Source organism: Panthera uncia, chromosome A2 (assembly GCF_023721935.1).
Source record: "Panthera uncia isolate 11264 chromosome A2, Puncia_PCG_1.0, whole genome shotgun sequence".
Taxonomy (NCBI): domain Eukaryota; kingdom Metazoa; phylum Chordata; class Mammalia; order Carnivora; family Felidae; genus Panthera; species Panthera uncia.
The window spans coordinates 75723683-75737391 of record NC_064816.1 but is presented as its reverse complement, the minus strand read 5'-3'; the positions used below and the strand labels follow the sequence as shown (position 1 = coordinate 75737391).

General features: G+C 42.0%; 1 protein-coding gene across 2 annotated transcripts in view; it reads right to left on the bottom strand.

Annotated features, from left to right (window-relative positions):
* PUS7 (pseudouridine synthase 7) overlaps positions 1 to 13709 on the bottom strand; it is a 54927-nt gene that overhangs the window by 23059 nt on the left and 18159 nt on the right. For both annotated transcript variants that reach the window (XM_049642802.1, XM_049642803.1), the window contains exons 6-7: positions 8080 to 8191; positions 6459 to 6536 (exon numbers count right to left, since the gene is read on the bottom strand). In XM_049642802.1, coding sequence (XP_049498759.1) covers positions 6459 to 6536; positions 8080 to 8191 — 190 coding nt within the window. The remainder of the gene's footprint in view (positions 1 to 6458; positions 6537 to 8079; positions 8192 to 13709) is intronic.

The following is a 13709-nucleotide window of genomic DNA, read 5'->3' as shown; positions in this document are numbered from 1 at the left end:
AGAATGGGAGCAGGGAGGGGCAGAGAGAGAGGGAGATACAGAATCTAGAGCAGGCTCCAGGCTCTGACCTCTGAGCACACAGCCTGATGTGGGGCTCAAACTCAAGAACTGTGAGATCATGACCTGAGTTGAAGTCGGACACTCAACCAACTGAGCCACCAAGGTGCCCCAGGGATCTGACTCATGATCCTGGCTCAGGTCATGACCTTACCATTTGTGGGATTGAGCCCTGAGTCAGGCTCTGTGCTGACAGTGTGGAACCTGTGTGGGATTCTCTTTGCCCCTCCCGCGCTCTCTCAAGCAGAAAATAAACTTTAAAAAAATAAGACAATGGCTTTTCATTTGAAATTGACTTTTAATGTTTATTCATTTTTGAGAGACAGAGCACGAGTGGGAGTAGGGCAGAGAGAGAGAAACACACACATGCAGAATCTGAAGCAGGCTCCAGGCTCTGAGCCATCAGCACAGAGCCCGATGCGGGGCTCAAACCCATGAGCTGTGAGATCATGACCTGAGTTAAAGTTGGACAGTCAACCAACTGAACCACCCAGGAGCCCCTCATTTGAGATTTTCAAATTTTGTCATGTTAAAATATTTTTATATTGTTATGACAACATTCATCTCTACTTTGGTAAAGAGGTTTTTTAAAATTAGAAATAATCTGGCGTGCCTAGGTGTTTTAGTCGGTTAATTGTACAACATGGGCTCAGGTCACGATCTCTTGGTTCACAAGTTCGAGCCCCACGTCAGGCCCTGTGCTGACAGCTCAGAGCGTGGAGACTGCTTTGGATTCTGTATCCGTCTCTCTCTGCGCCTCTCCTGCTTGTGCTGTCTCTGTCTCTCAAAAATAAACATTAAAAAAGAAAATTAAAGTAAATAAAATAAAATTAGGAATAATCCAATATGCTTGAAAATAATTCATCAATTGAAATTTACTTTTTTACTTAAGATTCCCCAATTTGTGCCATTTGGGTTGTTCACAAGTTCTCAAAATTATAAATAATGCTGCATAGTATATCATTGCACATAAGGAAACAGTTTTAAGTTTTTCTAAATTCAGATTTCCTCTGAAAAGATAGCTACTCTGAGAACTACTAGAATGAAGAGCGTTTGTGCTTCACTTTGCTGAATAACATACTTTACGCTCTAGACTGGTTTTCAGCACTGGTCCCTGAGCTCATTCCCGCTAGCGGGAGACATGGTCCAGCTGTGGCCTGAAATACAAGAGTTGGAAGTGTGGGTGTGTGTCTGAAAGTGGATTCTGGGCCTCGGGCCTGTATAAAAGGCTGAGCTCTGCCCCAAAGTGCCTGGTCTATACACCCAAAGTAGCAGATCGTGGACGCAGCCCCACAAAGGAGTGAACCGTGCCCTGCAGTGTCTGAAGTCCCAGTGTTACGTGAAAAATTCTTGGGTAAGTTTTATCTTACTCCTTAGTTAAAAATATGCTGCTACTGAGTTAAATAAATTGCTTAAAATGCACCTATATAACCCCACCTTGCCATTTCATCTCACAGAATTCTCTTTTTCTTTGCTGAAAATTTCCCTATACTTTCTGAGGACAATCAATTCTTTGATGCATATCAATCAGCTTATTTGTTTCCTAGTTCAATATGTGCAGAAGCAGGCTGACCAAATTTGAGAAAAAAAATCTGTCATTGCCCCATTAATTAACACAAAATGTAGGAAGCTAACCAGAAGTTGGGAAACAGGCAGAGCTCATACTCCATCCCCTCCCCACCACCAACCCCTTGTCCAACCTGAGAACCACATAGCACAGAGCAGGTCAGGTCCAGCCTTGGACCAGCTGCTCAGAGCAGCTCCATAAGCAAAGGGGCACCAGGCATTGACTGCATATAGAGGGGGACACTGGCGGAACCAACAAGGCATAAATTCATCCAGAAACTATATCCCAAAGAATTCAGGAGGCAGAGGGATTATGATGCACAGAGTGAGGAAGACGAGGACAGAACTCCTCTTTGGTCAGTAACAACTACACAGAAACAAAATATTTAAGGCAACCTGGCAGCTCTGGGGAGATCCTGGAGGGTACTCTGAGAGAGCCATGAAGGTGCCTGCTCTGTTGTTTTCCTTCTTTTTAAAGCTGAGATAGAATTAACATAACCTAAAATTGGTAATTTTAACTGTTACAAAGTTCAGTGCTTTTAGTATATTCACAATGTTGTGCAACAGTTATGGCTATCTAATCCCAGAACGTTTCCATGATCCCAAAAAACCCTACACCTACTTACCCCTTTCCCGCTGGCTGCAGCCCCTGGCAAGCACTCACTTACTCTCTGTCTCTACACATTTCCCTGCTGTGGACATTGCATATAAATGTAATCAGATCATATGTGGCCTTTGGTGCCTGACTTCTTTTACTCCGCATCACATTTTAAAGATTCACCCATGCTGTAGTATGCGTCAGTACTCCATTCCTTCTTATGGATGGATCACATTCTGTTGCCAATCCCTTTATTTTAAAGTTTTTTAATTCTTTATTTCTTTTTGAGAGACAGAGAGAGAGAGAGAGAGAGAGAGAGAGAGAGAGAGAGAGAGGGGAAGTCACAGAATCCGAAGCAGGCTCCAGGCTGTGAGCTGTCAACACAGAGCCTGATGCAGGGCTTGAACACACGAATCATGAGATCATGACCTGAGCCGAAGTCAGACATTTAACCAACTGAGCCACCCAGGTGCCCCTCTATTGTCTATTCTTGAACATACAACAGACACGTATTTCTGAATCCCACTGGCACAGGAGAAAGCAGGAGCTATATTCATTCTGAAGGATGGGTATTCCCTGATAAGAGATGAAGTGGTATAGACAGTATCTTCATGATACTGTTCACAGTTGTAATTTTGACGACCTCAGATGGAGCTCTCTGGTTTGTAAATTCATAGTGAATTCTGTGAATAACTTGGGAATACTAAAAATCTCACTCTCAAACATAAGGAGCCAACGTAAGCAACAGGTTGCATAACAGCCCTTATTAACAAAGGCACTGAAACTGGCCCAGGTTCAAAAAGGAGACTGGCAGGAAGAGGTAAGAAAAGAAACAAATCATTCTGAATGAGGCTGTTCCTGCCTGAGATCCTGTGAAAATGACGAGGTGGCTGGAGAGTTACATGAAGCTGGAAAGCAATGCTGCTTACCCCTAGGATTGAGCGATTCAGCAATAATTAAAACGCCTGTGTGGCAGAGAGGGTTTATCCTGTCTACCAGTTCTCACGGGAAAGGCCGCCTGCCTGGCCCCGGGTATCCATTAAGCAAACGAAGGGTGTAGCCTGCATCCGCGAGATAAGTGCTATGTGCTTTCCAAAGGCCAACGCTGAGGTGTCTAATATGGTTTCTTACTAAGTCAACAGGAAGATGATAAAAGCAGCAAAGGGCTATGGAGACAGAGCGCAGTGTGATCAAGTAGGACACCTGGTGGTTGACCAAGAAGAGAGATTAATATCTTCATTCCAAATATTCAAAGATTTCACATCATATAATGCAATCTAAAATAAGGAGATGCCATGTTCTGACCTCAAATTAGCAAATGATTTATTTTATTAAAAAACAATTTTAACATTTATTTATTGTTGAGCGACAGACTGTGAGCAGGGAAGGGGCAGAGAGAGAGGGAGACACAGAATCTGAAGCAAGTTCCAGGCTCTGGGCTGTCAGCATAGAGCCTGATGTGGGGCTCGAACCCACAAACCGTGAGATCATGACCTGACCTAAAGTCAGACGCTTAACCGACTGAGCCACCCAGACATCCCTGATTTTTTTTTTTCTTTTTTTTTAAATCACAAGCTGTGTTAGGGAGGATTCTGGGGAAGCAGAATAGAGGTGGTAAGTTGGTACTGCCTTTCCATAGGGTAATTAGGCCTTGGTATCAAAAACCCAAAACCTGAGTTTCACATTCTCTTTAAGTCAGAATTCCACTGCTAAGTTTATCTTAATGGAGTTTTCACAGATGTGCCCAAGATTTAGCTACCGATATGTCTATCATGGAATTGCTTATAATAGCAAGAAATGGGAAACAATGTCAACATCCCCAAATAGAGTAACAGTTCATAAATTAGGATTCGCCATATATCTAAATATCTTTTGCTATGTACTAAAAGGGAAAGAGGTACACCATTTACTGTTCACGAGAACACATTCTATATAAATATTTTGGTTCAAAGGAAAAGAGTCGCTCACAAAAAACACACCGAGCTGTGCATAAGGCAACTAGGAGGAAGGACAATTATGGCTAAATTTCACTTTCTACCTCGTTCTTTCTGTGATGAAAACAAAACTAACTTATTTTTTAAAAGATTTTGTTTTTAAGTCACCTCCACACCCAACATGGGGCTCAAACTCACAACCCTGAGATCAAGAGTTGCATGCTCCACTGACTGCCAGCCAGGCGATGAATTTATTTATTTATTTATTTTTTTACTTATTTTTTAATTTATGTGAAAAAAATTCACAGAGCCAGCCAGAAAGCACAGGAATTGTCTACAATGATATTTTAGCTCCCAAAGGGAAGGCAAGAACCTTCTGTGTCCCACATCCATGGAGGATGGAAAACCTGAGCCCTCAAATCACTGCTGTTCCCCATTTCTGACTAGCTCCCACTGGCCCACTCCCCCTGGAGGCGATTTCAAATCCTCACACTCTTTTCAAGTTCCCCTCCCCACTCCTGCCCCCTCCACTCTCAGCAGAGGACTCCACATTCTATGTGTCGTGGGAAGAAAAGGAACAGGCCACCAAGTAGAACTTCTTCAGGTATCTTGTGCTGCTCTCTTTCAAACACATCAGCATTTGCACACACAGTAAAGTCACAGAGAGCAGATGTTCTTACTCTGCTTTCACTACTACATCCTGCCTCCATCCCAAGGTCAAGGAGGAAAAGGACTGGAAAATGCAGCAGGGTGCAACCGGACGCTTAACCCCAACACCACTGCAAGTGAATCCAAACAGTGGGAAAGCAGCGGACTACAGGGGATTGTGGGGCAGAGGAGATGCCACCTCAACTCTATGAAAAAATATGGGAATTACAAATAAATATATGTATTTACTTTAAGCGAGAACAGCAAGTATAAATGACTTTTCATGACAGCATAATTAACCTGTGGTAAGCTGTACATATTCAAAACGTACACGTTTTATTGTGTGAATAGGCCCAGGAGACCATCGCCACATTCAAGATAACGAACATACACAGAACCCTCAGAAGTTTCCTCCTGTCCCTTTATTTCTCCCTCCCACCACTCCTTACCTTGGGGGGAGGAGGGGGCATAGACGAAAGCCTAAATTTGACATCACAGAGCTACAAATACATCTTTTCCCCTTCCTTTCACTAAGCTGGCTGGGTTCAGAGCTCCGTTCTCCCACCCCCAGGACATTGCAATGGCCCTGATCTCCAGGGTTACCCACCTGCTCCAGTCACAACCCCTACTCCTGCCCCTACACACAATCCCTCTGTTTATTATATCACGGTCAAGTCCAAGATCCTCACCGAGTCCTATGGCCCCTCAGGATCTGGATCCTGCCATTCCCTTGAGCCTTATTTTTGCTAGCTCCCCAAGACTCAAATGCCTGCCAGGTACCCCACGTGCTGCGCTCCCCAACTCGTTTCCAGCGTCTTTTCACAAGCTGTTTTCTTGATTCAAACCAGCAACCCCAGACCCTCACGGCCCCAGGAAACTCCAACTTGTCCTTCTAGAATCTGGACCAGTGGTTCTCAACCAAGGCGATTTTGCCCTTTAGGGAACATTTGGCAAAATCTGGAGACATTTTTGGTTGTCACAGCTGGGGAGCAGGGGAATGGGTTGGGGGAGAATGCTGCTGGCATCTAGTGGGTAGTGACAAGGGCCACTGCTAAACGTGCACAGGACGGCCCCCAGCTAAGAATTACCCACTTCAAAAGGTGATGGCACAGGCCAAGAAGCCCTGATTAGATGAAAACTCGCACATCCCAATTTCTGTGCAAGCCTCCCTGGCCTGCCCCCCAAAGCAAGCCCCACGCTTTGTTGTCAGGTCTGTCCCAACAACCCCCCATTTTAGCTTTTATCGAACTGTGCGATAAGTTCTGATTTACTTGTCTGCCTGCTCCATTAAATTATAATTGCTTCTAATGCAGAGACCATCTTTTCATCTGTATATCCCTGGTGTGTAACAAAAGGGCTCATTCACTGTTTTGTAATTAAATTTTAAATAACTCGTATTAATAATGAATGAACAACAGAGAGGAAGGAGAGAAAGAAGCACTTATTCTCTTGGCTCTACCACAAAAATCCTTTAAAAACCACACAAATAATACCTGTTTGCTGTAAAAATGTTACAAAATACAGATAAGAAGAAAAAAAAGAAAAATGTGTTTTTGAATAGGCAGAAGCAACCGTTTCAAGGTGGGAGTGGAGGACTCTGGAAGGTGGTGCTAGGGTTTCTGCAGAACGAGTCCCAGTATGTACTCTATACTTACTTGAGAACAGCAATCTCTTGAACGGTTATGGCCCGTTTATCTTTGGTTCCCATGTAGGAGAATATGTTTGGTTTGACTCTGGTAAAACAAAAACAAACGTATGAACTTGCACACCATTAGGAAACTGTATTTCTCGTAATTTAAGATTCAAAATAAATATAAGAAAGTAAACGCCACCCAAATAACTCCTTTCTTAGCAGGGCCCGACTTAGAACATTTGTGGTGAGTGAGTAGCATGTCATTCAAAGACTGGCTAGCCAGTAACCACAAAGGAAACAATGCATTTCCTACTGACTGCAGGCTGTTCATTAGATTACACACCTGTGAAGGTAAAGAGCAACTCATTTCTGACAACATACCACTCTGAAAATTTTACATCTTCAGTTTTTAAAAAGTTAATAATAATGTGAAGTTTCCAAAAACACATGGTATTTCTTTGCATTAAGAAAGCCAAATGCTAAAATAGGGGTAGGAATAGTTTTGATGTAAAAGTGTAAGTAACTACGTTAACTAAGAAGTATTCTACAGAAACCGTTCCACGTGAGAAGGAAAACCACAGGAAAAATTTCTTGAAATCTGTGCACTCCCCAACTGCAGATCTGAGAGGAACTCCCTCCCCAGTGGTCTATTCTCCCAGGCTCAGGTACAGACAGGTACCACTAACTCTCTCCCAGACAGCTAACAACTGGAGTAAAATAAAATGTTACTTACAGAGTACTGCGTCCTACAGGCTGAATGATCTTTTCCCCCAAATCCATATGTGGAAGCCCTGACCCCCACTACCTTAGAACAGTAACTGTATTTGGAGATAGGGCCTTTCAAGAGGGGGTTAAGTTAAAATGAGGCCAGTTTAGGGTGGGCCTTCCGAGCTGACTGGTGTTCTAAAAAGAAGGGAAAATTTGACCACATAGACGCCAGGGACACATGCACACAGAGGGAAGACCATGGCAGGACATGGAGAGCCGGTGGCCATCTGTAGGCCAAGAAGAGGCCTCAGAAAAAAAACAAGTCTTGGGACTTCTAGTCTCCAGAGCTGTGAGAAAATTTGTTTGTTACTTAAGCCACCAGTCTGTGATATTTTGTTATGGCAGCCACAGCAAAGTATCACACTGTGTACCATGTTTAAACTGGGTTTACTATATATCAGAAAGTAAATTTCCATTGCACACAGATTTGCTGCAGTGTCTGTATCCATGACGGAAGAAAAATTCTTCGGCACCGGGCCCATCCTCAGAGACTCCATCTCTGCTATATTTGCACTCCTATGAGAAAATCTGACTGGTCTCAGGTTTTCAATCTAGTCAATCTCCAAGAATTAAGAGTTTACAGTCTAGTAAAGCAAATCCCAGCAAACACATTGAAGCATGGGCTTCCGGGGGAGCAGGTTAATTTTTACTTTCAGCTGGACAGACTGGTAACTCTCAGCTCTACGTGAACTACTTACTTAAAGAATTTCCACCTCGGATCATTGGCAATAAGCAAGGAAGTTAGAAGAATTCACCTACTATCTAAGGAAACTATAATTGGGAGACACATTTGCTATCCATTTGCCTGTTTTCCCACTCCTTTTTCATTAGCGTGCAAAGAGGATTTTGTATGGGCACAAGAACAAGATACTAACCGTAAATATTTAGACAGTACGTTAATAGCATCCATGGTGTCTTTGTTTTCCTTGTAGAGTACAAAGTGGCAGTAACTTCCCCTAGATTTTGGCCAAGAATGTTTTCTTGGATCTTAAAAACAAAAAAATTAAATGTTATATATACCATAATAAAAGCGATCTAAGTTTTTTCTTACGAAACCTACAAGCTCATTTTTCACCAGAGAACCTCTGAGTGAGAAATCAGATCTAGTCTGACAAGAAATACAGGTTAAATGGTTACAGTTGTGCAGACTATAGGAATTATACTTCCTGTGATTGGGTACGCAACATTGTCCATATTTACACTCAAAAGCTGAAATGCAGGCTGTGTGATAAATGAGTGAGACTAAACAGCGGTCCTCACACAGAGAAACAGAGAGGTCCACTGTTCCCCCGATGGCTTCTGGATGGGTACTGGCCTTCTAGAACACACACAGTCCAGAGGGAAACAGCACTCCAGTTGGCATCTATACACCTTGCTTTGTATCCTCGGCCAGGTGTTCACACACCCCGGTTGGATGCCTCCACAGGGGCGGGGATAAAGTTTGTGAAAGTTGCCACAGTGATGGGTTTGAATTTTCCAAAGGCTACTTCGGTCACAAAAGTTTAGTTAATACTAGTTGGTTTACAAATGTTTACCTGACAGAGCAAGCAGCTGCCATTCAAAACAAAATGGGTCATTATTCTTGGGGAAAAGGAAACTAAAAATTAAGCCAAGTTAAACGTTAACTTCTGAACTACAGTTAGTTTGATTGTTCAACTTTCTGAACACTGGCAAATCTGTCCAGACTTTGGAGAACTTTTAAAAGCATTCTTTTAAACGAACATTTTAACTATACTGTAATGTAGAGACAGATTTTTAAAAAAATATTAGGATTTAAACTTTGATTTTGAAAAATCAACACATTTGGGAGAAAATATGTAAGCCACAATCACACTTTCAGACACTGTACAATAAGACTCATGGGTCTGGAGCAACACACAGCTGCCACTGTTACTTGAACACATCTAATTCACTTGATTTCTGTAGCTCCATGAAAGAACAACTGTGGAAAAATACTTCATACAATCCTTAAGAGTCGTCTTCTCTTAAAAATGTTCCCTTGTCTTTGTCCCTAAAATAATCCTTTAGCATGAACTCATGAATCCTTCCTCTTCACAGAGATAAGAAACTCCTGGCACTGAAGTTGCTAAGACACCTGGCTTTGTCAAGGCAAAAAGCATTCTCGATAGGCCAGTGATTTATGCTACAATGTAAAGAACAAATGAACCAATAAATCATCTCGGAAAACTGCCACAGCACGTATGCTCGGCAATTGGCTTTTCCTTTCTGATAAGTATGAACGTGAGTCTTTTCTGTCTTGGAGAAAAAAAGTATTTCTTTGGCTCTTGGTGTGAATTCCTCACAACTCATCCTTAGAAGATTGTGAATAAGAGTATTATTTTTGGCTTTCCTTCCAGCTCACTACAGTGAAATAAAACTGTCTATACTTAGCACTTGGGAGAAAAATCATTGGCATTTCATTTTATCTACATGAAACACCAACCGCTCTTACCTGCTGCAGTTCTGACCTCTGTCCAAATGCACAGCATAAAGAGCACAAGAGAGCAATGTTTAATTCAGAATAACGTTAAAGTGCTTAAGAGGTGAACATGCAAATGATCGCATGGACAGGTTACCGAGGACTGCTACGGCACCTGCTAGTCATGTGGTGGGTTAACAGCCATTCAGACACGAACAATGGAATGTCTCAGAGGCACATGGTGAACGAGGAGAAAACTCACCTACAGGGACAAGCCTCCCTGTCTCAACCTCCTCACAATGACATGTCAGTGCGTCCTCAAAGTTGCATGGGTACACTGTCTGTACCCGCGGGATGTAGCAAAAGGTTTAAGACTGAATACAATACACCATACACCTGAAACTAGTATTACACTCTTATGTCAAGACACCGCAATTTAAATAAGAACTTAAAAAAAGACTGAATACAAAATGCTTCCACATTTAGAGACTTGTTTTCACAGAGTACTACCTAAGATTATTTTTAAGATTACCTACGTAATTACTGCTTTGTGTTTTTCTGGGTTTTATGAGTTTCCTGCAGTCAGGTACAACAACTTTACTTGAAAAAAATCATTACAGTTCTCCAGAACTGATAAATTAAAAGGGATTTGAGATGACTTAAGAGACTTATCTATTGAATGAAATGTTCGGAACTTGTTTCTATCATTATTTGACAAGTAATCTGTATGTAAAAGACATTTTTGAGACAGGGAAAAACTGTGCCCTGAGTATTAGATATTAAGAAATTATTGTTCCTTATGTTGGATGTGATACTGGTATGGGGTTTTAGGCCTTAGCTGCTAAATACATACTGAAATACTGATAAGTGAAATGAAGTGCTATGTAGAATTTTCTTTAAAACATTCCACAAGAAAAAATAAGCGGGAGGAGAAGATCACAGAAAAACAACAGAATGTCAATCCTGAAGATGGGTGATGGGAGTACAGTGGTTCAATACTACTTTGTGCACCCGTCTGAAAATGTCCGTAATAAAAAGTTAGTAAAAACTTGTGATAAAAATTGATGAAGTGCAAGCTATACTTTCCTTTAATAACCCCTTCAGAGCATTCACAACCAACTATAATGGTGAGAAATAAATGAAGCCACAAGGTGAAAAAGCTAAACGCTATTACACCTTGAGGGAGACCATGACAACTGAGTATGAGTTTTGGCTCACACACATGCATCTTTTATTAGCGAAACCAAGCACTGAGCATGCATACAATTATCTCCTCTGTCTAAAGCAGATACAAAGGTTCTTTTTCTAAGTGTACTCAGGACACAAAATAGCAAGCATATGTATTAATTAACTGGGAATATTTTGAATAACAGAAAAATCAACAAGTCTCAACTTATTTTGAGCAATTTGACTTTCTCAACTCTGAATCCTTAGAACTCTAAGTAGGATATGAGTAGCTTTGTAATTGAAGAGAATTTAAAATAACTTTGAGACTTTTTTTCAAGACATTCTGATTTAAAATGTGAATGCAAAAAATTCTCAGGCTGAGATCACTGGAAGCAACCTTCTGATGGTCTGATACAGCAGCATCAGTACAGCAGAAATAGAAACCAACAGCAGAAGAAACCATATTCAGGAAGATTCATGTACTGAGCTGAGATCCTCATGAATAAGGAAGGAAAAAATGTAGTTTGAGAAAGATGACCGTATGGGGTAGCCTGCAGAACATTCTTTCCTCCTTATTCGAGGCCATTTCCACGACTGCACCCCTGCTCACTGACCTTGCCAGCACCCTCAGGACCCTGCTCCACCCACTACTACTCTCCTAACATAATTTCTGCCTGCCCACTCCCCCCTGGCTCTATCCCTTCAGGATACCAATATGCCCACAGCTCTTCCATTTTAAAAGTCAAACCTGGGTGCTTGGGTGGCTCAGTCGGTAAGCATCTGACTTCGGCTCAGGTAATGATCTCACTCACAGTTCATGAGTTCAAGTCCTGCATCAGGTGAGCACAAGTCCTGCCTGCCTCTTTCTCTTTCTCTCTCTCTCTCTCTCTCTCTCTCTCTGCCCTTCATGGGATTCTCTCTCTCTGCCCTTGCTCACTTGCGCCCTCTCTCAAAAAAAAAAAAAAAAAAAGTCAAACCGATGCCTCCCTTTCAACCATGATGCTTTCCTTTCTTCTTTTCCTTACAGCCTTTTAAAAAATTATGTATCTATGTATGTAATCTCTGCACCCAACGTGGGGCTCAAACTCACAACCCCAAGATCGGGAGCTGCATACTCCTCTGACTGAGCCAGACAGGGGTCTCTCTTTACAGCTTATTAAAAAAAAAAAAAAAATGTTTTTAAAGTTTATTTTTGAGAGAGAGACAGAGCACGACAGAGGAGGGGCAGAGAGGGAGGGAGACAGAATCCAAAGCAGGTTCCAGGCTCTGAGTTGTCAGCACAGAGCCAGAAGAGGGGCCCGAACCCATAAGCCACAAGATCATGACCTGAGCTGAAGTCAGACACTTAACCAACTGAGCCACCCAGGAGCCCCTGCTGATAGCTTATTTTAAAAAGCAGTCTGGGGGCGCCTGGGTGACTCAGTCAGTTAAGTGTCCAATTCTTGGTTTTGGCTCAGGTCATGATCTCACAATTCACAAGTTCAAGCCCCACATCGGGCTCCATGCTGAACTCAGAGTCTGCTTGGGATTCTCTCTCTCCTTCTCTCTGCCCCTCCCCTGCTCATGCACACTCTCGCTCTCTCAAAATAAATAAGTAAACTTTAAAAAATAAATAAAAATAAAAAGCAATCTGTATTTATTGCCTTCTATCTCAACCCACTATGTAACCTGGTTTCCAATCTTACTCCACTAGAGCTGCTACGGTCAACACACCAATGATTTCTATGTTGCTAAAAACCAATGGATATATTTCAGAAGTCTTATCTCGCTGAACCCATCCATAATATTTTCCACTGCTCATCACTTTGGTTATTGGCAGTCACTCTTCTTGGGGATTCCATAACACCAGTCTCCCAGACAGTTTCCTTTTTATCTGTCTGGCTCTTCCTCCCGCTGGTCTCTGTGGATTCCCTGATCCAGTATCCCTGCTGGGAACCATTCATTTCCCTAAGTATGGAGAACCTCTATATATCATGCGGTGGATTTTTCCTTTTTCTTTTACTTAAGCCTTTGAAAAGAAGTTCTTAGAGGCATCTGGAATATATACTATGCTTCTCAAAATATAAATTAATTTCCCTGATTAATGATTTATAATAATTATACTTTCAGAAAAATACCATAAGTATGCTTTGGTAGGTGAATCAAACTATACTTAGATAGGGCCCTATCTATCTGACTGGATTAACAAACAAAATAACATCTGAGTTAAAACAGCTGGTAATTTGTAGTGTTTGCGCACCATGATTTAGAATCCACCATGCCCATGTTTTAGGATGCATGGCTCTAGAGGAGAAGAGTTTAGGTAAGAATATTGCAAATCTGCTAGATAATGCATGTAACAATTTATATCAGGGTGTGGTAGGAAAGGAGTGCTAAAAACACTATAAACTTATCTTTGCAATGAAGCTTTAAAAGCTAATTCATTCAGGGGCACCTGGGTGGCTCAGTCGGTTAAGCATCCAACCCCCGATTTTGGTTCAGGTCATGACCTCATGAACCTCAAACCCCACATTGGGATTCTCTCTCTCCTTCTCTCTCTGCCCCTCCTCTGTTAGCGTTCTCTTTCTCAAAATAAAAAAATAAATTTATAAAAATAAGTAAAAGGTAATCGTTCAAATGCTAGGCAAGGCAGCCCAAGAAGACAGGCTGTCATTGGCACTGGATTCTGTCTACAGAAGCAAGAACAGTCTCTGGATCCTAGCTCTCTCTACTTTTCCAATGGTATTTAACTAACAAGGTACTCTCGCTGGGAGGGAGCTGGAGCTAGAGCTGCAAGAGGTGAACGCAGGCTCTCCAGTGCCTGGGTCTAGGAGGGGGTGGGAGACAACAGTTCAGACATCTAGTCTATCTTTGACCAAATGCCACATCTCAAGCCCAAAAGGTTTAGATCTCTTTGCAAGTGACGATCCAATGTGACCT